At 44.9% G+C, this 26,375-nt stretch overlaps 1 protein-coding gene across 1 annotated transcript in view; it reads right to left on the reverse strand.

The window, feature by feature from the left end:
* pde11a (phosphodiesterase 11a) overlaps positions 1-26,375 on the reverse strand; it is a 139,632-nt gene that overhangs the window by 112,235 nt on the left and 1,022 nt on the right. Inside the window, exon 2 of the mRNA XM_077247109.1 lies at positions 23,491-23,649. Coding sequence (XP_077103224.1) covers positions 23,491-23,649 — 159 coding nt within the window. The remainder of the gene's footprint in view (positions 1-23,490; positions 23,650-26,375) is intronic.

The following is a 26,375-nucleotide window of genomic DNA, read 5'->3' on the forward strand; positions in this document are numbered from 1 at the left end:
TATAGATTGTTTTTGTGAGCTACATCATGTGATCGATTTATTCTGTGATGGATTTAGAATATTTTATGTGTTATTTTTTATTCTGGAAATGCAGCATACACTGAGCCCAAGACAAATATCCCTAAGGGGACAATAAAGTATAAACTAACTAAACTAACTAACTAACTAACATTATTGGTCTCTGGATGATAGGAAATTGAAAAATCTAAATGGGCAAAGAAAAGGGCCAATCTGGCCTGTCTGGGTTTTTAACCTTTTATAAATCCTGCAATATTTGCAAAAAGGCCTAAAAAAGGCCTACCCAAATTAAATTGCATGCTGTTCTTGAACCCTTGGGAGTATTTGTATACTTTTGGTCTCTTTTGAAAGGGGACACTTTGAGGTTTGTTCCTAAACAGTTAGAATCACTGTAAGTCTTACTGGTATTGAGTAATAGAACTTTGAAAACACTAAAAAAGGGTGAAAAAATTTCCGCCTACATTTTTTCTGTAAAAAGATGCCTGCAGATAATTATAGCTGTGAGGTATAACCTGGAAAACACCGTGTGATCACAGCATGAAGCCTTACCAAGCCCAATTTAAAATTTTATAACAATACATTAGAAAATGAGTGTTTTACACATGTTTATCTAAGTGTATGTCTAGGCGTTTCCCAAAAAAGGCCACTTGGAGACTCCAAATGACCCTTTTGTTACCACAGACATAAAACATGCTGCTATTCATGAATGCTTAACTCTACAGTCATAATTTTGGTCTCTAATGAAACGTTACACTTAGAGCTATTATAATCCTTCCAGATTCACTGTCAATAATTGCTAACACATAGTAAGTGAAGCATAAAAACATTATAGTGGGTTTTTTTTCAATTCTTGAAACCAAACTTTCTACAAATAAAGAGACAAAACAAGTTCTATTGAATTAAAACACTTTAATATTAGAAGAACTCACTATAAATATATATATATATATATATAAAATAATAATAATAATAATAATAAAAAAAAATATATATATATATATATATACACACACACACAACTATTTACAAATATTATTTATCAGAATAAAGAAAATATATCTTCCAGAGCACATCTGGGTGCTCTAATATGTATTCCACTGAACATTGGAAAAAAAGAAATTACAGGTTATTGGCAACATGCCAATCATTGTAGCAATCCCGATTTGGAACGAAGCACAAAGGGGTATCGCAGGAGGAGCACTTGACTGGTGTCTTTGCCTGGCACTGTCTGCACCTCAGACGACCTGCAGTGCTGTGTCCACTGATGTGCACAGGCTTGTGATGTGCTGTGCGTGGAGTAGGTGGTGGAGCAGGTCTGCCAGCTGCTGCTGCCAGCTCATCAACGAGTGTCTCCCTAAAGGCCTTCTGGTGCATGGGTACCTGTCCTTTGCCTTTTGTGATGTCCTTATAAAGGAGGAACGCATTCACCACAGCTATGTCCATAAAGTGATAAAAAAAGGTTTTGTACCACTTCCGGGTCTTGTGGATCACTTTGTAAAAGCTGATTAGGGCATCAGATAGGTCCACTCCACCCATGCACCTGTTTGGACATAAAAAAAAACAACAACATTGAGATATTTTATTAAATTTTTTTTCAAATAGCATTGATGATTTTATAATACATACCGGTTGTACTCTGTCACTGCTGGTGGAATAGAGATGTCTTTCAACACCCAGTGAGCATCTGCATCTCTGACTCTCCTCTGAACTGTGTTCCCCGCATGGGCTATGTGAAGTGTGGAACACATGAACACGTCCCTTGTGTCCCGCCACTGAACAAAGAGAAGGGAGTCCTTTCGGATCCATCGAATACTGCCACGGGGAGATTTCGAGTCCAGAAAATTTATTTTAGTTTTTGGAAACCCGATTCTATTTGTGCGTATGGTTCCACACGCCCAAATCCTCTTCTGGAGGAGGTCAATGAAAAGAGAGGGACTGGTGTAGAAATTATCTACAAAGAGCTTGTAGCCTGTGCCGAGCAACTGCGTGTCCACAAGCTCCATCACAGACTCGTAACTTAGCCCCTTGCCACTATTCCCTTGCAGCTTCCCTTCGTAAACAAAGAAGTCCCACGTGTACCCATTACTCGAGTCTGCAAGGACAAAAAGTTTATATCCCCAGCGCACAGGTTTATTCTTCATATACTGCTTGAGCCCAATGCGAGCTTTTGAGGCAACCATCCTTTCATCAATAGAGATTTCTTGGCCAGGATGAAAGTTCCTTTTGCAGGCTTCTCTAATCTCTGTGTAGAGTGGTTTAATTTTGCATAGCCGATCGAATTGGGAGGTTCCTCTTCTCTGCTCATTAGCAGCATCATCCGCCATGCTGCTGATGTGAAGGGACCGGCAGATCCGAAGAAACTTCTTTCCCGTGATTACCTTTTTTGGGAACGGTATGCTGTAAAGATTACCCCCTCGCCAGTAATCTGTCAGTGAAGGGAGTTTCACTATACCCATGTAAATTACCATAGCCATGAAGGCAAACATGTCCTGTAAGCTAATGTCAATCCATGGGTTAGAGGGATGTGTGTAATTTGTTGATCCAAATTCGTTAGTGTTTTGAATTACTGTCTGTAACAGGGTGTTGGTAAAAAAAAGTTGGAAAAGTTGAAGAACCGTATATGTTGCTGTACGAATGAGCTGGGGTCCTGGTGATTTGGTGGGTCTGAATGTAGGCTGTGGTGGTGTCACATCTGGAATGTCAACATCATTCCATCCTTCTACAGATGTGGTAGGGGACATTTCAACTTGACTGCCTCTCCCACGTCCTCTGCCTCTCCCACGTCCTCTGCCTCTGCCTCTCCCTCTCCCTCTCCCCCTCCCCCTCCCCCGTCCTCTGCCTCTTGATGTTTTGCTTGCTGAAGCTCTCTGGGAAGGTGAAGGTTGGGGCCCTTCCCCCGATGAGGTACTGTCATGACCCTCAGTATTTATTCCTCTACTGACTGGCTCCCAGACTTCATCTGACTCATTTTCAGATGATGGCCTGTGATATAAAACAAAAACAAAGAAATAAGTAATTTACAAAACATTTACACTGTTTCTGTATCCACACTCATATAAACAGAAACACATATGCACACAAACAACCAGGCTTATATACACCAGTTCATGAGCACACACACACACACGACAGAAGTTAGCAGGTACACGTCAACACACACACACACACACACACACACACTGAACTGCGCGCGCACATAAACACACACACACACAAATATACATATATATATATATATAAACTTGTACATATCCAATATAAACCTTTACCTGTATAAAACCTGTACATGAACACACGGATACGCGGTGCATAAGCGCACATGAACATACACACACACACAACCGCGCTTGCACACAAACACACACACGACATATAACACACGACATAAGTTGGCAAGTACACCTCAAAACAAACACATAACCTCAGTATATGCAGTAAAATATGTTGTATAATAAAATAAAATACTTACTTGTCGAGAGTGACGTCTCCACCACCCAAAAACATCTCCTCTGCCACTGAGTCAATGGATGAAACCTCGCTATCTTCGTCTGATTCATCATCCTCCGACTCATCGCTGTCACGCCGAGTACACTGCTCAATAACCTCTTCTAATAAGAAGTGTGTTTTGCTGGTTTTCTTAGCCATTTTTTAACCTCGAACCTTCTCTCACTCCAAAAACGCGTTGAACTGTCTTTTGCGCACGGGCGCACCAGTCACTATGCAACTTTGCGCATGAACTTCACGCGTGAAAGGTTGAATCCTCCCACTAAAACAGGATGTCAATCTTTTCAGAAATTCATTGGCTATCAGAAAACACCGTCATTTGCGTAAATCCACGTAACTGCATGGATTTACTGTCAGTCAAATAGAGGGAGGACCATTCTTCAACGATGGCACTCCTTGGCTATTGATTCCTGGTGACACCCCTACAAAGCACCAATTCGCTCAAATGACCCGTCAATCAAACGTTCAGGGGTCAGCGGCCATTTTGACATAAAAATATCTGTAATGTTTACATGTTCAAGGTAGCTTCATCAAAGAATGCGTCGAAGTTGCGTTAGCTCTGTCAGCTAGCTCGAAATGCGACTAGAACACTACGTGGCTGTTTATTGATATACAAATGTGTTATGGACCAAATAATTCGCTGAATTGGATTGTATGGACCCTTTACAGTGTAACTAAACCATTTTTGTTGGAATGAAGTGGATCAGTGAAGTAAGATGAGCTTTATAGGTGAGTTTCTACCATTTTGTGTTGTTTTATTTTGTTGTAGGTGGTCTGACAAATACACCGATTGCACCCGCTGTGTTAAGTCTATATTAAAATGGTTTACATCGTTCGAATCACAAGAGTTTCAGCTTTCTAACGATATATGATATGTTTAGCTTATAATTTTTGCGTTTTTGTATATCGCGAAGTTATTGCGCAATAATATGTGACGTACCGATGACGACCCGTCGGACCCTTAAAAGGTTAACCTTAATGCCTCATGGAGATATTCCAGATTGCGATGGTCGGTGAGCACAGTGAAAGGATTTTGGGCCCTCTCCACCCAAAGTCTCCATTCCTCCAAAGCTAATTTGATGGTGAGGAGCTCACAATTTCCGATGGTGTAATTCTGCTCTGCCAGGGTGAATTTTCTGGAGAAGAGGGCACATGGAGGGATTCATGAGGGCTGCCCCTGTTGCTGTGATAGCACCGCTCCGATGCGTGATGTTGATGTGTCCCCTTCCACTACAGAAAGTTTGTAGGGATCTGGATGAACTAGGAGCAGTACACAGGTGAAGGCTTACTTGAGGGCCTGTAGGGCTTTAGTGGCCTTTGGTTTCCAGGACAGAGATTTGGGCCTCTCTTTCAGGAGAATGGTGAATGCAACTGTGATAGAACTAAATCTTGATAAACCGACAATAGAAATGGGAAAACCCTAGGAAACAATGTAACTGTTTGATAGTGGAGTGAGTTGGCCTGGAACATACTGCTTCCACCTTCCCCATGTTCATATTGATCCCGTCTTTATTGATATGGTAGCCAAAGAACTGGATTGTGGACTGGTGGAAGGTGCATTTTTCCGCTTTGAGGAAGAGTTGATGTTCTATCAACTTCTGAAGGAGCTCTTAAACGTGTTGGTGATGTTCAGCCGTGGTCTGGGGGTACACTAAGATGTTGATGTAAATCAGAACAAAGCAGTGAACGTACTTCCAGAGCACTTCATTTATGCCACTCTGGAATACAGAGGGGCCATTGACCAGCCCATACGGCATAATGTAATATTCCTAGTGGCCTGTAGGCATCACAAATGTGGTCCTCCACTCACCCCCCTCACGTTTCCCGGTTACAGACGCTTTGGTCTAGCTTTGTAAAGTCAGTTGCACCTAAGAGCTGTTCCAAAGCTGCTGGGACGAGGGGGAGTGGATACTAAAACTTTATGGTAATCATGTTGACAACAAAATAACCAATGCAAGGATGCAAGCCTCTGTCCTTCTTGGCAACAAAGAAAAAACTGGGAGCAGTAGTGAAAGTCGAAGGTCGGTATAGACTTGCTGAAGAGCCTCTAATTTACTCCTCCATGGCCTTCTGTTCAGTGATGGAGCGAGGATATGTTTTGCCACAGGGCACTGGCTCACCCTGAATGAGGTTGATGGGGCAGTCGCATAGTCGGTGTGGTGGTAGTTGCAAAGCTTGTTTATGGCAGAAAACATCACTGAAGGTTGCATAGCAGGATGGTATGTCAACGGATTGTTGTTTTACAGGACTCTCAATTTGGAATTAATGGAGAGAACTCTGGACTTGGGAGGAGATTGTTGAAGAAGTTCAAAGAAACATCTGGGGAAAACAGTCCTTGCCCCACTTCAGGACTTTGCCACTCGACAAGGAAAGGATGGGATTATGTGTCACGAGCCAAGGATGCCCCAGTATAATCCCCGTGGTGGAGTTCTCCAGAACCAGGAGGCAGATATTCTCCTGCAGCCAACCAATCTGGAGTTGAAGATGTCCCACACAGTAACGAACACGGCCTCGGCTGAGCGGCTTTACAGTCACGGATTGAATCTTGTAGGGTATGGTGTTGGGCCTTTTTTGGAGCTGGAGTTGGGGGCAGAGGCCCCTGGAAAAGAACTTGCCGGCTGACCCAGAGTTGAAGAGGGCGGTAACTGAAACAAAAATGTCAGCAGAATTGAGTGTAACAATGGTTATAAGTGGAGAAGTACTAACATTGGGACTGGAACCAATACTCACCAAAGGTACTCTTTAGTACTCATCAATCGGACATACTAAAACGACATGTCCACCAGAACCACAATACAAGCAAAGTCTCTGGGCCAGCCAATGGTGCCGATGGTGCCGCTCAGCCGGAGAGACACATTTGTGGTCGATCTGCATCGATTTGTGGTTCTCGAGAGCTGGGGAACTTTGGCTTACGATGGAAAAAGAAGGACTGCTTGCACTGTTGGTCTTCCATACATCCTTTAACTCTATGGGCAATCCAGATGGACAGCTGTATGAAGCAGTCGAGCCTGATGGAATCATCATACATAAGGTGAGAGATGTAGCCTCAGAGCCAGTTCCAATCCTTGGTGAAAGGTGGTTAAGAGTGAGCGCTCGTTCGAGCCGATGGCCGCTGCTGAAGCTGAAACTTTTACGAACCCTATGGAACTCTTGCCTTGACGTAAAGGATAGAGTTGCTCACCAATATAAGTATCACACACAGGACAACCAAAGTCACTGGTTCTGCCTGCTGAAAGATGGTTTTGGCCCACTGGGTTGACCATGGAACTGGCTGTGTAAAACGGAGGAGAAGTGCTTGGTGCAGTGATGAGTGCTGTGGTGGTTCCGGGTACGGTGAGGACTCACCAGAACAAGACTACCAATTCTTGAAAAGGATTCCGGCTTGCTGGGTTCATGTTGGTCTTCTGTAATGGAAGACCAGACTCAGAGACAGGATATTCGTCAAACCCAAACAGGTATTTATTGAACTGATGGATTGCACAGACGAAGCAGGAGAGTAATAGCGAAGTCAGAGTTTTTGATAACTGATGGATAGTGCACAACAAAGTCCTTTCCTTTAACCAGTGAGACTGGTGAGTGGAGAGCACACACTTCTTGGATGGTTGGAACGGGTTGAGAGCGCTTAAGTAGATCAGGTAAGGAGTTCGTTATCCATATTGGAGAAAAGACGATGAGTGACTGAGAAGTGTGTGCTCTTATACTGTGGCTGATGAGGGACAGGAGCAGGCAAATAGAATTCTGGTGAAAGTGAGAGCTGGGTGTTTGTTACGGAGGAGCCTGGTGACACCGTGACAATATTATTACAAAGTGCATTTTTTAAAAGTGATCAAGGACCAAATCAGTTTGATGTGTGAATGAATAATCCAGACCAGTTTTGTGAACCAGATCAACTGATCCATTGATAAGCTCAGACTGAAAACAATCATAAATCGGACATGAAGCTAGACTTGGAATAGTGCACAAGTTGTACAACCTAAATGATAAATGTATGGTGCTTTTTGAAGCTTAAAAGCTCCAAAGCTCTTGACTGCATGGAAAAGAGAATAGAAACAATCAATGTTTGTGTATGTGTGTGCATTTTCCACTGAATAAAGAAGGTTTGAAACTAAAGTGAGTAAATTATGACAGAAAATTCATTATTGGATGAACTATCCCTTTAAATATCTAGAGAGACCAAGTGTCAAAGTCTGCAAGCGTGTAGCTGTGGTGACTGTGAGATAAAGGTTAAATAATGCTTTCTGCAAAATAATACAAAGCCTCGTTTAGAGGTCAGCAAATCCACACACACACACACACACACAAACGCATGCATGCTTGCACGCACGCACACACACACACACACACACACACACACACACACACACACACACACACACACACACACACATACACAGACACACACACACATTTTGTGTGTCTCCTTTCAGCATCCCTGATGCCGCTGAACACATTCATTATATACAGTGTCAGCGCTGTGCGAGCACTGCTTACGTTGAGAAATAAGAGACATCCTGTTCAGCTTTAAAACCCACAGCATCTGTTTCATTCACACAGATGAAAGATAAGTGTATTTACCACACAATGACGAGGTGTGGTGCCTTCGTCACTCGACTAATCGAATCAGAAGAATACAATGAAAAACTTCAATAAATTAAATTAAACACACACACACACACATATTTGCTGAGACACTTGCACTGATCCTTGACGCGATTGCGCACAACAGCGCAAAGTTGATTCTGCGCTAGGTTTGATCTAATATCTTTTTTTTAATTTAAATATTGTAGATTTAAGTAGCAAACAAGAATCGCTAACATTATTCACTATATTTTGAGACACAGGTCTTTATAATGATTTTCAGTTTTGTTCAAGATAATTAAAGCAACCGTTTTTCAGTAACAGAAAAATATGTAAAAGTATGGTATTTGGGGTAAAAGGCACCCCTGCTGTTGAGGAGAAAGACAATAATTAACATGATAATAAACAGATGACTGACTTTCCATTTGTTGAAATAATATGATTAGATTCAGATGGTAAATATCATATATTAAATTGGGTGTCCACCTTAGAGATAATCACCATATTTATAATGAAACCATCATATTTAAAAAAAAATATGATAATAATCATATCATATGATAAAATGTTTCTTGTTACTACTGTAAAGCTTTATTAAATTATTATGCGATCTCATTCAGAGCTTTAAGAATCTTTACTTTTTTAAATTATTTTGTTTCTGTATTTCTTAAATTAATGACAGTATATTTATTGGGGGGAAAAATAATTATTTTATTTATCAAAATAAAATAGTACAAGCTTTGCTAAAGTGATTGTTTTGAACAAGTATTAATTTAGACATTCTTTGAAACTAGTAAAAGTGTTTGTATCAATGCTATGTGTCTTTCCCCGGTGTGTCTCTGGGGTAAACGGCCCACTTGCCACCTGTCACGGTTATGCTGCATATAATGGAATGAAGATAAAGGTTCAAACAGTTTATAAATAATATCCACAGGGTAAATTCCATACAAAGAACGTCCTGGTTGCGTATGCAACCCACCGTTCCCTGAAGGAGGGAACGGAGGACGTAGTCGACGCGACTGAAATGGGATCACGCTAGGGAGCCTATCATCTTCGAGTACTATTGAACGAGCCAATGTAATTGGCGTGCGTGATTCGCATCACACACTCCGCCCCCGCGGCGCGGGTATAAATACGGAAGTGGATGCACGCACTAGTTGCTTTTCGCTGAGGAGCCGAGAGTAACCCGGGGTCAGCGGTGGTCCAGCGGTAGTGGCAAGGGGACTACGTCCTCCGTTCCCTCCTTCAGGGAACGGTGGGTTGCATACGCAACCAGGACGTTCCCTTTCAGTCGATAACGTCGGACGTAGTCGACGCGACTGAAATGGGATCAACCATTGAACACGCCACTAACGCTGCCACCTTCCAGTGCCTAAACCAAAGCCTCCTGATGCCCCCGCAAACTTAAGGCGGGGAAGGACAGGGCTTAGGCCAGGGAAGTCACTGCTGTTCCTACAGGACCACTGGGAAAGCGTTCCCCGTACGTTGGAAGGAAGGGACGCTGCGGAAGCCACATCCAACCCGAGGGAGGAAATGTGGAGAATACACATATGAACTGGGCGGAAACCGGGCAGTCTAACATATGGAATGTCACTGGGGTGGCTCCAGCCTAAGACGGGGGGAGACACACCGGACAGTGACGGCAGAGAGACTCTGCCGAGGGAAGACACGGGCTCACCGCAGGGAGCCGTATCGTGGAAGAATACACATATGGGGTCACCGAAGGGACCGCAACATATGGACCCAGCCTAACACAGGTTCCACACTGCTTACGAGTGGTAGGCCTAACACCAGACGTTCCGCACGTCCGACGTCGGAGGGGTGTGGAGGAACTCAACAGGGTTCAATTTTAAGGGAACTCAACTGGAGTAGAAAGGCGCACGTATCCAGTCCATAGGAGGGGAATGGCGCCGCAAGCCGACACTTGAACCGGGCTCACGGTGAAACTGGCTTCATGAGAAGGGAGCCCACGGGAAGCAGCGGTTCAACTAGGTGTCGTCCAGCCCACAACTCTAGAATCTGTTTAGCAAAGTATATCGTCAACGCCCAGGCGGAGCACTTTACACTCATCATAGAGGAGCTCAACACCTAAGTGGACATGTTGCATCTCGGATCTTTGCCGAAATGAAGGCAAGCACTAAGTGCAACTTTGCATGGAAACAGCCTTCCCTCTCTGCTGAATTCCACAGATATTTGAAGAGCTGGTCTGAGGTCTATGACTTGCATTCTGTACACGTCCAAGCGAATCGGACAGAGAAGCCAGGGCTGGATCTGCCTCCTCCAGGGCAGCGCTTGCAGGCTCACCACCTGCTCCTATTACGGGAGAGGTAGGAACCTTGGGCACAATCCGAGCCGGGATCTCAGCTTGTGAGAGTTAGCCGGCCCAGACTCCAGGCACAATACGTTGACCGAAAGCGAGCAAGTCCCTACCCTCGAGTAGAGACCACGCGAGCAGGAGAACTGATATAACAGATTTTTTAACTCACTACCTGCAGTGGCTCAGGGGCGGTCTCTGCAGTGCAGTCGCACCAGGGACAAGGCCCAAGAGGATAAAGAGGGACACAAGGATTTACAAGACCTTGCTCCTCAGGAACCTGACGATCAGAACGTGCTTCTGCATACTTCTGCAACACGATGAGCGTCGTTTAAACACCGAGGCAACATCATTTTGAGGGTGATTTAGGAAAACAGCCTACTGCAACCCATTTTGCAGGAAAGAGGGCACTGAAGTGATCGAAAGCTTTCAGGATCTCCTCAGGGGAGAAGACGCACTCAACGACTAGGTTCCACTTCTAAAGGCGTAAGCACGCTACCCAATTCTAGGGGGTGCTCGCAGAAGTGATGGTAACTAACACATGTTCTTGTGATAGCCACCTGAACCTCCGCGTTCGGATGTAAGACCGCCCGGAATCTCCGGGGGAAGAACGCGTGTGCCATCGTGCCCCGTCCCCGAATCCAGGGGAAGTCAGGAAGGCTGTTGAAGGGAACCAGGTCTAGTTGGGCCAATGAGGGGCAACTATGAAGACCTGTTCCTCTCCTGACATGGCACGTAGGTGCAAGTGACGGGCGCAAAAGACAGGAGCATTGCTCAACACAACATGTGAAGATCACTGGGCTTCAGGAGCATTTTCTGCTCAGCACTTGGGTGTGACAAGTTCACTGAGCTTCAGGAGCATTCCTGCTCAACACCTGAGTGTGATAAACTCACCGAGCTTCAGGAGCATTTCTGCTCAACACTTGAGTACGAAGAAACTCACTGAGCGACAGGAGCATTTCTGCTCAGCACTTGAGTGTGACAAGTTCACTGAGCTTCAGGAGCATTACTGCTCAACACCTGAGTGTGATAAACTCACTGAGCTTCAGGAGCATTTCTGCTCAACACTTGAGTGCGAGGAACTTCACTGAGCACCAGGAGCATTTCTGCTCAGCACTGCGTGTGATGAATTCACTGAGCTACCTGTGATGGACTCACTGAGCTACAGGAGCATTGCTGCTCAACACCAGAGTGCGATGAACTTCACTGAGTTTCAGGAGCAAATCTGCTCAACATGAAGAGTGATGATTTCACTGACTTGCAGGCGCAAGGCGACCATGAGTCGCAGTCACTTTTAGAAGGCTCACTGGGGTTAAACGCATTTCTGCGGGCCCCTGGGGCCGCTGAGTCCCAGTGTTTGTCCAAGGGTAGTCCGCTCGGTTTACCCAAACACTGGCGGAAAAATAAAACCGGGGGGGCAACTGAGCGGCCCCGGAATGGTCATGACCCAGCCGGACCCAGGGGATGGAGTCTCCACTTGCCCTGGCTATAACTGTCGTGAGGCTCGATGGCGGCACGATTGAGTAAGCAGGAGGAGTGGAATAAGGCGCCCTCAGAAGCGTCTGACTCCAAGGAGGAGGTGACGGGTGAGTTTGTGACATGCAAGGGAAGCTTGCGCAACGGTCGCAATGTCTAACAACTCGAGGCACGAATGCCCGTGTAGTCGGGGGTCGCCCAGGCCCCCGTTAAAACACGCCCTTTGTACATGGCCGCTCTGTTGAAGAGGGTTTGGCAGCAGACCGGGATGAACTATAGTCACACAGGGTGAGCTGCTCTGCCACGGTCACCTCGGGACTCGATCGTGAAGCTAGCGCTGAAGCGGTCACATATGGAGGGAGCCAAAGGCTGCGACTACCATATACCCCAGGAGCCTCTGAAAGTTCTTTCAGTGGGACCCTTTCTCACTTCAACACCAGCTGAACACATTCTCATTGGAGAGACATGTTGGACCGAGTACCTCTCCAAAACTAGAAAAGAGATACTCAGCCCGTGGGCGAGATTACTCTCTTCCAGTTGACCTGAAGACCCAACGGGCTCTGGAGCACTCGAGGGGAAGGACACTGTACTGATACTCCACCCTTAGACGCAACACCCAGGATGGCCTGCGGTGCGGGAGGTAGAGATCTGAAGCACATGTCTTTCAGGTCAAAGCTGCAGACCAATCTTGGGCCAAGATGGTCACGACCCACCACCTAGTAGCACGAAGAACGAGTTTACAACTGGCCTTCGTACCGGCTGGAGGAGCGGCTATATCAAATCCTTCGCCAGCAGGATAAGATAAGCACGCACAAGTCAGGAGCACTGCTCAACACTCGGTGTGATGAATATCACTGAATTTTCAGGAGCACGTCTGCTCAACACCTAATGTGATGACTATCACTGACTTGAGCGGGGTAGCCGAGCCTGAGGTGGGGCAGCAAAGTAGAGAGAGTGGTGTTAGTGTGCTGTGCAACACTTACCTGTCTCCACAAGCGGCAGGGGGCGCGTGAGAAGGCGGATGACCGGGTCCTCGAACGCACCAAGCTGCCTGCTGGCGACCAAGGGGGAGCTGAGGGGTGTAAGGCTATACAGGGTCACACCCGCCAGACTGGCCCTCTTGGGACCCAGGAACAGATGAAATTGCTCTCTCTTTGAAGTGTGGGTACCGCTTGCTCCGCTTTTTTTTTTTTTTTTTTTTAGGGAGCCAGCGGCGGAACAGACACACACACAAACAAAGGCTCCACCCGGCCCTCACCCGGGGGGAGGGAGTGATCGTGCCACTCCAAGAGCATCTCATCCATTCCTGGGCGGCCCGCTCCGGAATGCTTTCGCTGTCGCTTGCCACCTGGCTTGGCAGCGCCTGGAGCGGGCTGGGCGTCTCTACTGCGGCCGGCTCCCTGCTGAGGCCTGGGTGGAGGCTGCTGCGGAGGGCCAGCAGGAGCGGCGGCCGGAGAACGCCCACGGCGACGAGCAGGCGGAGGAGCTGCCACCGGCGGCGGGTGGAGGCAGCAGCTGGCCACCGGGGCAGGATGTGCCGGATGACCTCCGTCTGCGCTTGAGCGGCAGAGAACTGTTTGATGCAGTTCTCCACCGCGTCGCCGACCAGCCCAACCTGGGAAATTGGGGAGACCAGGAACCGAACCTTGTCCGCATCCGCCCTACCAACCAGGCTGAGCCAACGAAGGCGCTACTGGACCACCAAGGTGGACATCGCCAGACCGATCACGCACGCTACGACACCCGTACCCCGGAGGGTGAGGTCGGATGCAGTGCGGTGCTCACCTATGAGCGCACGGTCTGGATTACCCTCGTGCATGCCATGGGTGCCCTAGCCTGCAGCAACGCCATGGCACGCAAGAGGAAGGGGCTTGCCCACAGGCTTTGTAAGCTCTGCCCGTCGGAACGGACGAAACTCACAGGCCTTAGGGGGGAGACGAGGATCCCCCCAAAAGGCAGCGGCCGCCGGACACAGGTGCACCTGTGTCGACAGACCGCTCCAATGGAGGGACACCTCGCAACCCTTCACCGTTCCTCCATCAAGGGTAATGAGGGGGAAAAGCTATTCAGGCAGTTTCTGGCAGAGAAAGATGCTGTTCACCACCTGATAAGCTCTCCATGCATTTCGGGAAAGAAAGGCACTGGGGCGGCGAGCTGAGAACCAGCGCGGCCCGCCCCAAGATACCAAACTCCAGATTCCAACCGAGACTGAACGGGACACGGTGGAGGTTCCACTCGAGCCCGGCAGCCTCGGCGGCCCGTTTCAGCATAGCTGATAATTCTGGATCCGGCTCGGGCAACATTGAACTCCCGGAGGGAGACAATGCAGCCGAGTCATCATCTCCAGAAGTCAGCTCACCCTCTGATGCTGCAATCGGCGTCCTGTCCTCCAGGGGAGCCCCGAGTGAAACCGCTGGCCCACCCATTACAGATGGACCAGCAGAAAACACCGGAGGCTCCAGTGGTTGCAGTGGAAGGGAGGAGTGAGGAGCCCACAGGGAATGGTTACCGGGCGGGACATCCAACACTATCCTCCGGTCACCCATCCCACACAGCACCCGAGGGTGGGGCATGGTAATGGGGACTCGCTCTCCGCGAACGAAGGCGAGTCTCGCCCTCAACACTGCGACAGTCATGTTCCCACAGTGAAAACATGAGCTGTCCACAAAAGCTGTCTCAGCGTGCTGTAAGCCAAACACGTGACACAACAGTTGTGACCATCAGAGAGAGACAGGGAACGACCGCACCCAGAAACGCACGGGCGGAATGACATCTTGAAAAAGACGCAAACGCACCCGTGTTGCTCTTTCAGAAAATAGGACCGTCACCAGTGCCGGAGCACACAGGGAAATGACCGCGGCAACACTGAACAGAGAACTGAAACAGTGAAGCACTCACTTTTCCGCCCTCTAACCAGCCATCAACACACACAAACATTTAGAAATTTGTTGCTGTTAAAACAGCAGTTGAGAGCTCAAAGCTCGCGATCACCGCTGCACTCGCGCTGTAGAACACCAGCACTGGGAGAGTCTTCCTGAAGAACACCGACACACTCGCTCGTTGTAGACAACAGCACTCTCAGAGACATCAAACGATCGGCTCCGAAGCGAAAGGCAACTAGTGCGTGCATCCACTTCCGTATTTATACCCGCGCCGCGGGGGCGGAGTGTGTGATGCGAATCACGCACGCCAATTACATTGGCTCGTTCAATAGTACTCGAAGATGATAGGCTCCCTAGCGTGATCCCATTTCAGTCGCGTCGACTACGTCCGACGTTATCGACTGAAAGGGAACAGCAAGCAAACACAACCATACGTAAATGAGATCGGACAAGGGTGAACCGAAAACACAGGACTTAAATATACAGACAAATGAGGTGATTAATGATAACACAGCTGACAGTGATGACAAATCAAATGAGTGACTATGACGACAAACTAGTGGCGGGAAATGGTGCAACTGAGTCCAAAACAAATTTACATTCAACCAAGTAATCGGATTGAAAGCTCAATCAGACTGAAAAGCCTTCATGTAAACACCTTAGTTGATCCAATTGAGCTCGATCCAAATTAAATTTCGATTGGATTGAAAGGGGTGGTTTATTCCTTTTTTAATCCAATCGAGAGGACATGTAAACACTTGATCGGATTGAAAACCAAAACTGAAAGGACTACGCATGTGCAATGACGCTGAAATAGCGTAATGATGTATGACATGCAGAATGAGCTGCTACCTGATGAATAAAGTGTCATATAAATGAGTGTCCCGTCATTCTAAAATTCTCCTTTCACTCTGTGAAGTGGAGCAGGACAACATCCCACCAGTGCTTGTTTCGTATTTTTTTATTTTTTCAGGTTTTGGGCATTTTTCTGCCTTCCCGGGAAGGCGTCCAAGAGGCACCCGGAACAGATGCCCGAGCCACCTAAGCTGGCCCCTCTCGATGTGGAGAAGTAGCGGCTCTACTCTGAGCTCCTCCCGAGTGACCAAACTCCTCACCCTATCTCTAAGGGATCGCCCAGCCACCCTGCAGAGAAAGCTCATTTCATTTACATTTATTCATTTAGCCGACGCTTTTATCCAAAGCGACTTACAATTGCTATATTTCAGAGGTTGCACGCCTCTGGAGCAACTAGGGGTTAAGTGTCTTGCTAAGGGACACATTGGTGTCTCACAGTGGATTCAAACCCGGGTCTCTCACACCAAAGGCGTGTGTCTTATCCACTGCGCCATCACCACCCACCACCCTGGGATTCTCATCCCAGTCACTCATTTCGGCCGCCTGTATCCGGTATCTTGTCCTTTCAGTCATGACCCGCAGCTCATGACCATAGGTGAGAGTAGTAACGTAGATTGACCGGTAAATCGAGAGCTTCGCCTTGCAGCTCAGCTCCTTCATTACCACGACAGACAGCATTCCTGCAGAATCTGCACCGATCTGTCTGTCAATCTCCCGCTCCATCCTTCCATCACTCTTGAACAAGACCCCAAGATACTTGAACTCCTCCACTTGAGGCAGGAACTCTCCACCAACCTGAAGTGGGCAAGCCACCCTTTTTCGACTGAGAACCATGGCCTCGGATTTGGAGGTGCTGATTCTCATCCCAGTCACTTCACACTCGGCTGCAAACCATCCCAGTACATGCTGCAGGTCCTGGTCTGATGGGGCGACAACATCAGCCGCAAAAAGCAGAGACGAAATGGGGTGGTCCCCAAACCGGACACCCTCCGGCCCCTGGCTGCGTCTAGAAATTCTGTCCATAAAAATTAGGAACAGAACCGGAGACAAATGGCAGCCCTGCCTATGTCCAACATGCACCGCGAACAAGTCTGACTTACTACCGGCAATGCGAACCAAGCTCCTGCTCCGGTTGTACAAGGACCGGACGGCCCTTAGCAAAGGGCCCCGGACCCCATGCTCCCAGAGCACCCTCCACAGGACGCCGCAAGGGACACAGTCGAATGCCTTCTCCAAATCCACAAAGCACACGTGGATTGGTTGGGCAAACTCCCATGAACCCTCCAGCACCCTGAAGAGTGTATAGAGCAGGTCCAGTGTTCCACGGACGGGACAAAAACCACACTATTCCTCCTGAATCAGAGGTTCCAGTCACTGATAATCATATATATATATATATATATATACACACACATACTTTATATTTATATATAAATCAATATTTAATAAATTGGATAAATTTAATAATTAGATGTCAACTTCTTGAATCTGCAATCCTATTACAGTATTTTTCACAAATAAAGTAATTGTTTAAAAATATATGAATATGTGAAGTAAACACTGTAACAGGGCACTCAGTAATCTGGTAATTTCATGCGCACTGATAATCATATTTTTTTTTACTTTGACTTTTGACAAGGTAACACTAATTTTACATACAGCACACAGTGAAAACGACATGAATATGACACAGAAAAAAAAATTAAAATATGCTGTGCTATATTCAGTTGCCAACTGAATATAGCACAGCATATTTTAATTTTTTTTTCGATCGCGTCTCCTGTGAAGCTGATCTTCTGTTTGCATTTACTCACTTTGCACGGACCGTCACTCGCAGGAACACGTTTATGCAGGCTACAACTGCACACTTCACAAAATATCACAGCTGGGTTCGATTAAATCTGCAATGTTTGTGAAATTTAATGTTTATAAGATATTCAGAGATTTGTTTAAATTATGTAGATGTGCATTTGCTGAATGTTGACGGTAAATGAGAAAGTATTTTAGCCTGATTGTTTGCCTTTTCGGTTACAAATAATATAAAAGCAAACGCATTACTTTTTCGCATACCATTTACTTTCTTTGATTACCAGTTCTGTAGCCACCGGTTCTGTCTAACAAACTATTAGATATGACTGACAAAGGCCGTTTCTCAATATGCATTCTTGTCTGTACTTGTGTTCTTGTGGACTTGTGAAACGTCATCAGTCGCTGCCCAAGTACTGTCTCAATACACAAGTTTGCATTTTGGCAAGAACGGTTAAAAATCCCTGAAGTGTTCTTGACACCCCCGTTTTACCGAGGATGCATCAGTTGGTAACTTGTGTGAACTTGACGGCAGAAATATCCCAGCATTCATTTCGGCATTCAAGGAAGGAGCGGGGAGCAGAAAGGCAGATCAACAGTAAGTCGTTTTTCTACAATTTCGTATGCTATTTCATCACTAAATTCACTTCTGAGAGCATTTGATGGGAGAAATCTACTGTGTAGATTTCAAATATTGCCATTTTTACGAAAATTTATGGCGAATCGAAAATATGCTCAAACATTTTCGGTACTGAAGAATCTCCATACGCGCACGCGGGTGTAGCTAGCGAGCCAACCAGCCAGTCATGCTAAAAACCTGGCTGTTATCATCAATTATTCTTGTTATGTTTGGGTACTGAAGACGGCGCTGTGCGGGGGTATTGCGCAATACCAGCAAGAACACATCGCCTCAAACTGTCAGCAGCGTTCTGTGTGCTCGTCACCTTGTAAGTTCATTCTTCCAAGAACAACTAGCAAGAGCGTTCTCCCCAAGAACACAAGTCCGTTCTTTGCATTCTTGGTTTTGAGAAACGGCCAGAGAGACGGAGAATGTGAGTGAGCGCTGTGAGATCAGATTCAGGCGCTGCCGTTCTCTTCTCAGGTGCTGGTGTTCTCAGCGCCGCCCGTCAAAATAAAAGTCTGCAACGCCGTCAAAATAAAAGTCCCGCTTCCAACACATCGGCGAATCAGAAAAACGTATCGGCCGATGCCGATATTTAAAAAAAGCCAAATATCGGCCGATATATCGGCCGTGGCGATATATCGGTCGACCACTATATATAATGTATGTGTGTGTGTGTTTTGTACATTTTAAATCGCAATTTTAACCAGAGAAATCTAGAATGTATTCCCAAAATCGTGCAGCCTATAGTTTATCTTGATATCAGCATGTTCACAGTTGTTTCTTCTTCTTTTTTTACAGGGACCAGATGCCACTGGATGAGTCCTGCTGACTTCAACATTCACATGAGTCTGTACATAAACAAGGTAAAATGAAAAATAAAACACCTTGGAAATTACAGGTATGTAGGCTACTATGTTTCAGGAATGGCACAACGTTATGTGACTGTTCAAGACTCTGTCTTTAGGTCAATGTGTTCAATAATGTGCTTTTTTGTCCTTTGTTGTATATCTTTGGATTATGTTGTGTTGTAAATAAATCCAAACAATCAAAAATCCATTCTTTTTTAAATCTCCTCATTCTTTGTGCAAGGCTCCTCATGATGATAGGGCCTGATAGCACCTAATAGGGCCATTAGGGGAGGGTCTTTGTCTTTCTCAGGTGTAAAATGCATTCATATTATTGAGAGATCACGCCCCTTTGCATAAAGCTTTCTTACACAAAACACGTCATACAAATTTTAAATGACTTTATTGTCTTATCTGAATGAGTAGTCAGGATGATTTTCACATAGTTTTGGAGCAAATACTCTAGGCTATGTGATACAATTTTCAAACGTCTTGTGTAAGTAAATAATAAGTAAATAATAAGTATGGGTTTTATGACCATATTTCAGTGACAATTTTTTTTGTTGCTTTTTCACAAACCATGCATAAACGTCACTATCTCAAAACTACAAACTTTAACATACATGCTGCTGACATATTATTGTAGCAGAGTTTGTGCTGAATACAGGGTAATAAGACTTTAGCCATGAAATTGTCCCCAAGTAACAGAAATAAGCACAAATGTCAGAGCATGTCAGAACACCTCCAGGACCCAGAAAACACCTCAGACCCCAGAGGGTTAAAAAGAGGGACCACCACCCCAGTCTGCCAGCCCCGACCCCAGGTACTGTCCCCGACCGCCACGTGATGTTGCAGAAGCGTGTCAGCCAAGACAGCTCCACAACATCCAGAGACTTGAGGTACTCAGGGCGGATCTCATTCAACCCCGGTGCCTTGTCACGAGGAGTTTCTTGACTACCTCAGTGACTTCAGCTAGGGTGATGGACGAGTCCACCTCCGAGCCCTCAGCCTCTGCTTCCTCAATGGAAGATGTGTCAGTGGGGCTGAGGAGATCCTCAAAGTATTACTTCCACCGTCCAACGACATCCTCAGTTGAGGTCAACAGCTGCCCACCTCCACTTTAAACAGTGTTGGTAGGGCACTATCTCCCTCTCCTGAGGCGCCGGTCGGTATGCCAGAATCTCTTCGAGGCCAACCGGTAGTCCTTCTCCATGGCCCCACCGGACTCCTCCCAAGCCCGCTTATTTGCCTCCACAACCACCCAGGCTGCAGTCCACTTGGCCTGCCGGTACCCGTCAGCTGCTACAGGAGTCCCACAAGCCAGCCAGGCCCGATATGACTCCTTCTTCAGCTTGAAGGCGTCCCTTGCTTCCGGTGTCCACCACCGGGTCCGGGGATTGCCACCTCGACAGGCACCGGAGACCTTACGGCCACAGCTCAGAGCGGCCGCGTCAACAATGGAGATGGAGAACATGGTTCACTTGGACTCAATATCTCCAGACTCCCTCGGGATCCGGTCGAAGCTCCACCGGAGGTAGAAGTTCTCTCTGACAGGGGGCTCGGCCAAACGTTCACAACAGACCCTCGCAGTACGGTTGGGTCTGCTGAGTATGCCCAGCTTCTTCCCCCACCATCGGATCCAACTCACCACCAGGTTGTGATTAGTGTGTCCAAGCCAATAGTGTCCAAGACATACGGCCAGAGGTTGGATAAAACGACCACAAAGTCGATCATGGACTTCCGGCCTAGGGTGGCCTGGTGCCACATGCATTGATGGACACCCTTATGCTTGAACATGGTGTTCATTATGGACAAGCTGTAACTAGCACAGAAGTCCAATAACAGAACACCGCTCGGGATCAGATCAGGGGGCCCGTTCCTCCCAATCACGCCCCTCCAGGTGTCACTGTCGCTGCCCAAGTGGGCGTTGAAGTCACCCAGTAGAATGACGAAGTCCCCAGTCAGAGCACTTTCTAGCAGCCCTTCCAGAGACTCCAAGGGGGCTGGATCATAGGCACAAACGACAGTGAGATACCTATCCCCGACCCGAAGGTGCAGGGAAGCGACCCTCTAGTTCACCGGGGTGAACTCCAACACATGGCGGCTGAGCTGGAGGGCTATAACCAAACCCACACCAACCTGCCGCCTCTCACAATAGGCAACTCCAGAGTGGTAAAGTGTCCATCCTCTCTCAAGGAGTGTGGTTCCAGAGCCCAAGTGGTGCGTGGAGGTGATCCCGACTCTCTCTAGTCGGTACCTCTCAACCTCACGCACAATCTCAGGCTCCTTCCCCGCCAGCGAGGTGACGTTCCACGTCCCTAAAGGCTAGTTTCCTTGTCCAGGGATTGGGCTGTCAAGGCCCCCACCTTCGACTGCCACCCGATCCACTTTGCACCAGGCCCTTACGGTCCCTCCTGCAGGTGGTGAGCCCACGGGAGGGCGGCCCCACGCCGCTCCTTCAGGCTGAGCCTGGCCGGGCCCCATGGGTGGAGGCCCAGCCACCAGGCGCTCGCATACGAGCCCCAACCCCGGGCCTGGCTCCAGGGTAGGACCCCGGCTGCGCCATGCCGGGCGACTTCACTTGTTATTAATTCTATCATAAAGGGTTTATGAACCGCTCTTAGTCTGAGCTGTTTGCCTTGGGAGACCCTACCAGGGGCATATAGCCCCAGACAACATAGCTCCTAGGATCGTTCAGGTACTCAAACCCCTCCACCACGGTAAGGTGGCAGTTCAAGGAGGAGCTGCTTAAATCTGCTGTTTAAAACAAATAAAGAACCAATGTAGGAGAATAGTTATTATGTACAAACAGCAGGGAACTCTTTATATTCGTGCAGTGTGTGCATGTCAAAAAAATCTATTCCGATTTAAAGTTTGTGATATACAAAATAAATGCCCGGTCACGTTTAGCATTTATGTAAACACTGCGTTCGGATTCATCAATCAGAATTAATTCAGTGAAAAAATATTTTTTCACACTAAATCTGTTGCTCGATTAATGTTCAATACAAACATATATAAATTTTTCTGCAATCATACACTATGGGAATAGTGAAAAACGTGAGTCAGTGTGAACAGGGTTAAATAGTAAAGACTGCATTAGAAAGCACCACTAATAACCATTACCCTATTATACTGTGGTGTCACTTTGATATGATAACATATGATACTGTATTTACAGTACATGGTACTCCAAAAGTACTTTGAATAAAGAATACCATGGTAATAACAATTTTTTTAAGACAAAAAAGTTCCAATGACTCTGTCCTTTAATATGGTACAGTATATTCACACGTTTCACACGTGCCGCACATCATATTCCCGGTGTCACTTGAGCTCCTGTAAACCGAGCAGCGGCTCAGGGATTTCAGCTGATTAATGACTCTGCCATATGAGAACTGCTTCTGTGTTTATAAAGACTTCATTGTGACTGAAGGTCAACATTAATGAGTCTCTTTATTTCTTTTTCATGATAGCGTGGCGTGGTTGACCACACTACCTCAGCCCAGAACAAATGATGACAAGGGCAACTGACGTTAACACTAACTATTCAGCTTTACACAGACATTCATGAACACTCAACCCACTCACAGTTCTCCAATGACAGCAACATTGCATAAGCGCACAGTTTGTGTCGTCAGTGCAGAACTACACTTTAAAGTACAATGATACATCACTGCAATCTCCTTAACTGAATGCACTAAAGTACATTACACTGTCTCTAACACCTTATTGGATTTCTCTGCACAGAGATAAAATAATCTGTTAATGGGGAAATAATAAGTAAGTGTCCATGATGAAAGCAAAAAAGTCCCCCTGTGGTAAAAATCCAGCTTTTAATGTTGTTATATGTCTATGTGGTGTTTTTAATATGCTTTAAGACAAACCATGTGTACATTCATAAGTCAACACCATTGCTGAGTATTTTCAGTCTCAAAAACACAGTTTGAAATCGCTGGTGTTTCTGACGTCACAAACTACCTTGTAACCAATCAGATCAACGTGTGATCGTCAACGAGTGGATCTCTGAGCTGAGTGAGTGAGTGGAGGCGGGGCTCATTTGCATATCATAGAACCACGTATAATAAATGAGGCAAGGGTGTCGAGTTACATTCAAGATGTTTTAAGACATAAAGAAGGAGAAAAATTAAATATGTAATCTTGGTGATCAAAGATGAGTTTTTAGGGAAACAATTATTGACTACAGGGGGAACTTTAAGTTTATAAATAAGTATAAATAACTAACTTTGACTTTTCATAAGGGTCAAATTATCTGAACATTTTAGAGGCTTAAGCTTTCGCACCGGAGGATCGTTTTAGTTCATAGAACTATTGACAGAAGAACTGGGAATGATCTAGTTATAGGAACACACGACCCCTGACCTGCTGTATCGCCCTGAAAATCCTCACGAAAAATGTGTCCACTTGTTTGCATGTAACATTCATAGTAGGAAATTAAACCTTCACAAGTGAAGTCAAATGTTTCTAGAAGCGTGGCAAGAGCATAAGAGAGAAAGTAAGCGTATTGTGTAGTGCTAGTTTCAGTGTTTACAGTGTTGTGTGTTACCCAGCGTGTGCATGCAGTACCTTTTCGTCGTCCTCGGTGAACAGCACTCCATTGGGACTCTTGTTAATGGCCTGCGTGACCCCGATGACCTCTCCATCACTGTTGTGGATGGGCATGCACAGCAGAGACTTGGTTTTATATCCCGTGAGTTTATCAATCTCATCACTGAAACGATGGTCCTATAAAGAGGACAAGAGACAGTCTTACTCTTTGCTAAATGGGGACATTTATAATAACTGTAAAGAGAAGCCAGACTAATTAAAAGCGAAGTGTGTCATTGCTTTGTGACTATCAGCACTAAAACTGAACCGCTAAAATAGACAGAGAGTGACAGAAAAACTACTTCTGGTCTTATCTTCCTTATATTACACAGTCTTTTTTTATTATTATGATTTTGAAAGGCTTTTCTGCTCACCTAGACTGCATTTAATATTAGTGATATTGTGAAATATTATTACAATTTAAAATAGCTGTTTTCTATGTGAATATATTGTAAACTGTAATTTATTCCTGTGATCAAAGCTGAATTTTCAGCATCATTACTCCAGTCTTCAGTGTCACATGATCCTTCAGAAATCAGTCTAATATGATGATTTGCCGCTCAATTATTTTGAAAGAAAGTGAAGGAAGTTTTTGATGCCTAATATTTTTGTGAAAACTGGTATACATTTTATTACACAGTTTATCTTTGCGAATAAAAGTTAATTTCTTTCCTTTTAAAAAAAAATCTTACCCAAGATTTTGCAAAAACTGTTTTCAACATTGATAATAATCATAAATGTTTCTTGATCATCAAATCATCATATTATACTGATGTCTGAAGGATCATGTGACACTGAAGACTGGAGTAATGATGCTGAAAATTCAGCTTTGATCACAGGAATAAATTACACTTTCCTATATATTCACATAAAAAAACAGTTATTTTAAATATATTATTGTATATAAATATACAATATTTACTGATTTTAATGTATATTTTATCAAATAAGTGCAGCCTTGGTGATCAGAAGAGACTTTACATTAAATAAAGCTTAACATATTAATCTTCAAATACAGTATTCAGAAATATCATGAATCAAATTACATTATTATATTTTGAAGTACATAATATATGTACCTACATTTAATGCTGTTAATGACTTATTAATGAAAGTTATTCATAAAAGTGTTACTATTTTCAATTATTTTGAATTAATAATGTTCTTGCTGCATGAGCCATCTTTGCATGGTTGATGTTTGAAGGGTCTCTGAATCGCTGAGTTTACTGGTATAAATAATGCAGTTTTAATGATCAGCTCTGCTTGCTAAATGAAAAGGCAAACGCAGATTGACAGACTAATTAGAGAACCGCGAGCTGACATCATCATCATCAGAGTATCAGGAGTAAATCTGTTGAATAGAGCGGAGGAAGTTTGTCTGAGCTGATCGATTCAGTGATCAATACTCAGATACTCTCACACACCTCATTATTTCACTAAGGCCTTTTATGGATCTCGGGAAATAATCAAAGCAAAACGTCATTCAGGGGTCACAGTAAAATACTCTCCTGTCCGTGCTGCAAGTCATTATCCGTATGGGAAAATCTCATGTGAGTGACCTAGTCAAAAAATGCTAATGCTTTCCTAACCCTAACTCAGTTTCTATTGGGCTCAAATGAGAAGCAAGAATCAAACACAATACTACTGGATAAAGTCTCCCATCCGGGTGCTCCGCTGGTTTAGTGCCCAAAACTCCTCTAAAAACCTTCCATTTCCACCTTGGGCTGTTTTTTTTTTAGTCGAGTAGGATAAAATGATTATGTTGCTGATTATGCATAGTGAGGGTTTTTTTTTCAGCAGTGAAATTAGAATGTCAGAATATCCAATGGAATCTTACTTGATACTTATTTTTTTCTCCCATTAGGATTGATTACAATTTATAATACATTTTATTAGCAATTCTGTGCACATAAATGATTTTTTTTAACTAGAAACAATCATTTTGTTCCTTTTTCACCTGTAATGTATTAAGATTGTTTGCTGTTTCTCCATCTCAGTAAAATTCTATCTGATCAGTAATTATGCATATGGGAAAATGTAATGCTTGTGAACTCGCAACAGATGCGAGTTATCATTTATCATAATTCAGAACAATTGTAACAAGAGTTATTTGACTTTTAATTTGGTCCCTTTACAATTGCTCAACATTGTGATTTTCGTCATAATTTGGAACTATTGTATAATAGAATTTCCATTGGGATGTTGGGTTATTTTACCACTAAAGTGAAATGGCAGAACTTCCATCTTTTGTAATTTATGGACTAGAAACCGCTTCACCTGATATGCATTGGGAATGTTGAGTTTCACCATCAATAAATGTCTTAGTAAATTACTTTCCTTGTTATCTGATTAATTATTCATATGTGAAAATGTAATGTGAATGAATATAGTCAAAAACTTACAGATTGTCTAATCCCAAAGGAACTTCTGGTAACACTTTACAATTAGGTTCATTAGTTAACATTAGTTAATGTATTAACTAAAAATGAGCAATATTTGTTAGTTCATCTTTGTTAATGTTAGTTAATACAGCTTAATACAGCAAACAATCCAGCTGTTCATTGTTTGTTCGTGTTAGTTCACAGTACATTAACCAATGTTGACAAATACAACATTTGATTATTAGTAAATGTTGAAATTAATATTAACTAGATTAATAAATGCTGTAGAAGTATTGTTTATTCTTAGTTCGTGTTAACTGGTGTACCTTATTGTAAAGTGTTACCGAATTTCTTTCATTTTTTGGAAACTATCCTACAGCATCCCAAAGGGCTCTAAGAAATAAGAGTTTTACTTCATCCACTAGCAGCTCCTTTGACTGTTACTTTGATCCCTTTATAACTGTGGTTCCAAAATATTACAGA

The sequence above is a fragment of the Siphateles boraxobius genome, unplaced genomic scaffold (assembly GCF_051911475.1).
Source record: "Siphateles boraxobius isolate OS27281-9 unplaced genomic scaffold, OSU_SipBor_1 106, whole genome shotgun sequence".
Taxonomy (NCBI): domain Eukaryota; kingdom Metazoa; phylum Chordata; class Actinopteri; order Cypriniformes; family Leuciscidae; genus Siphateles; species Siphateles boraxobius.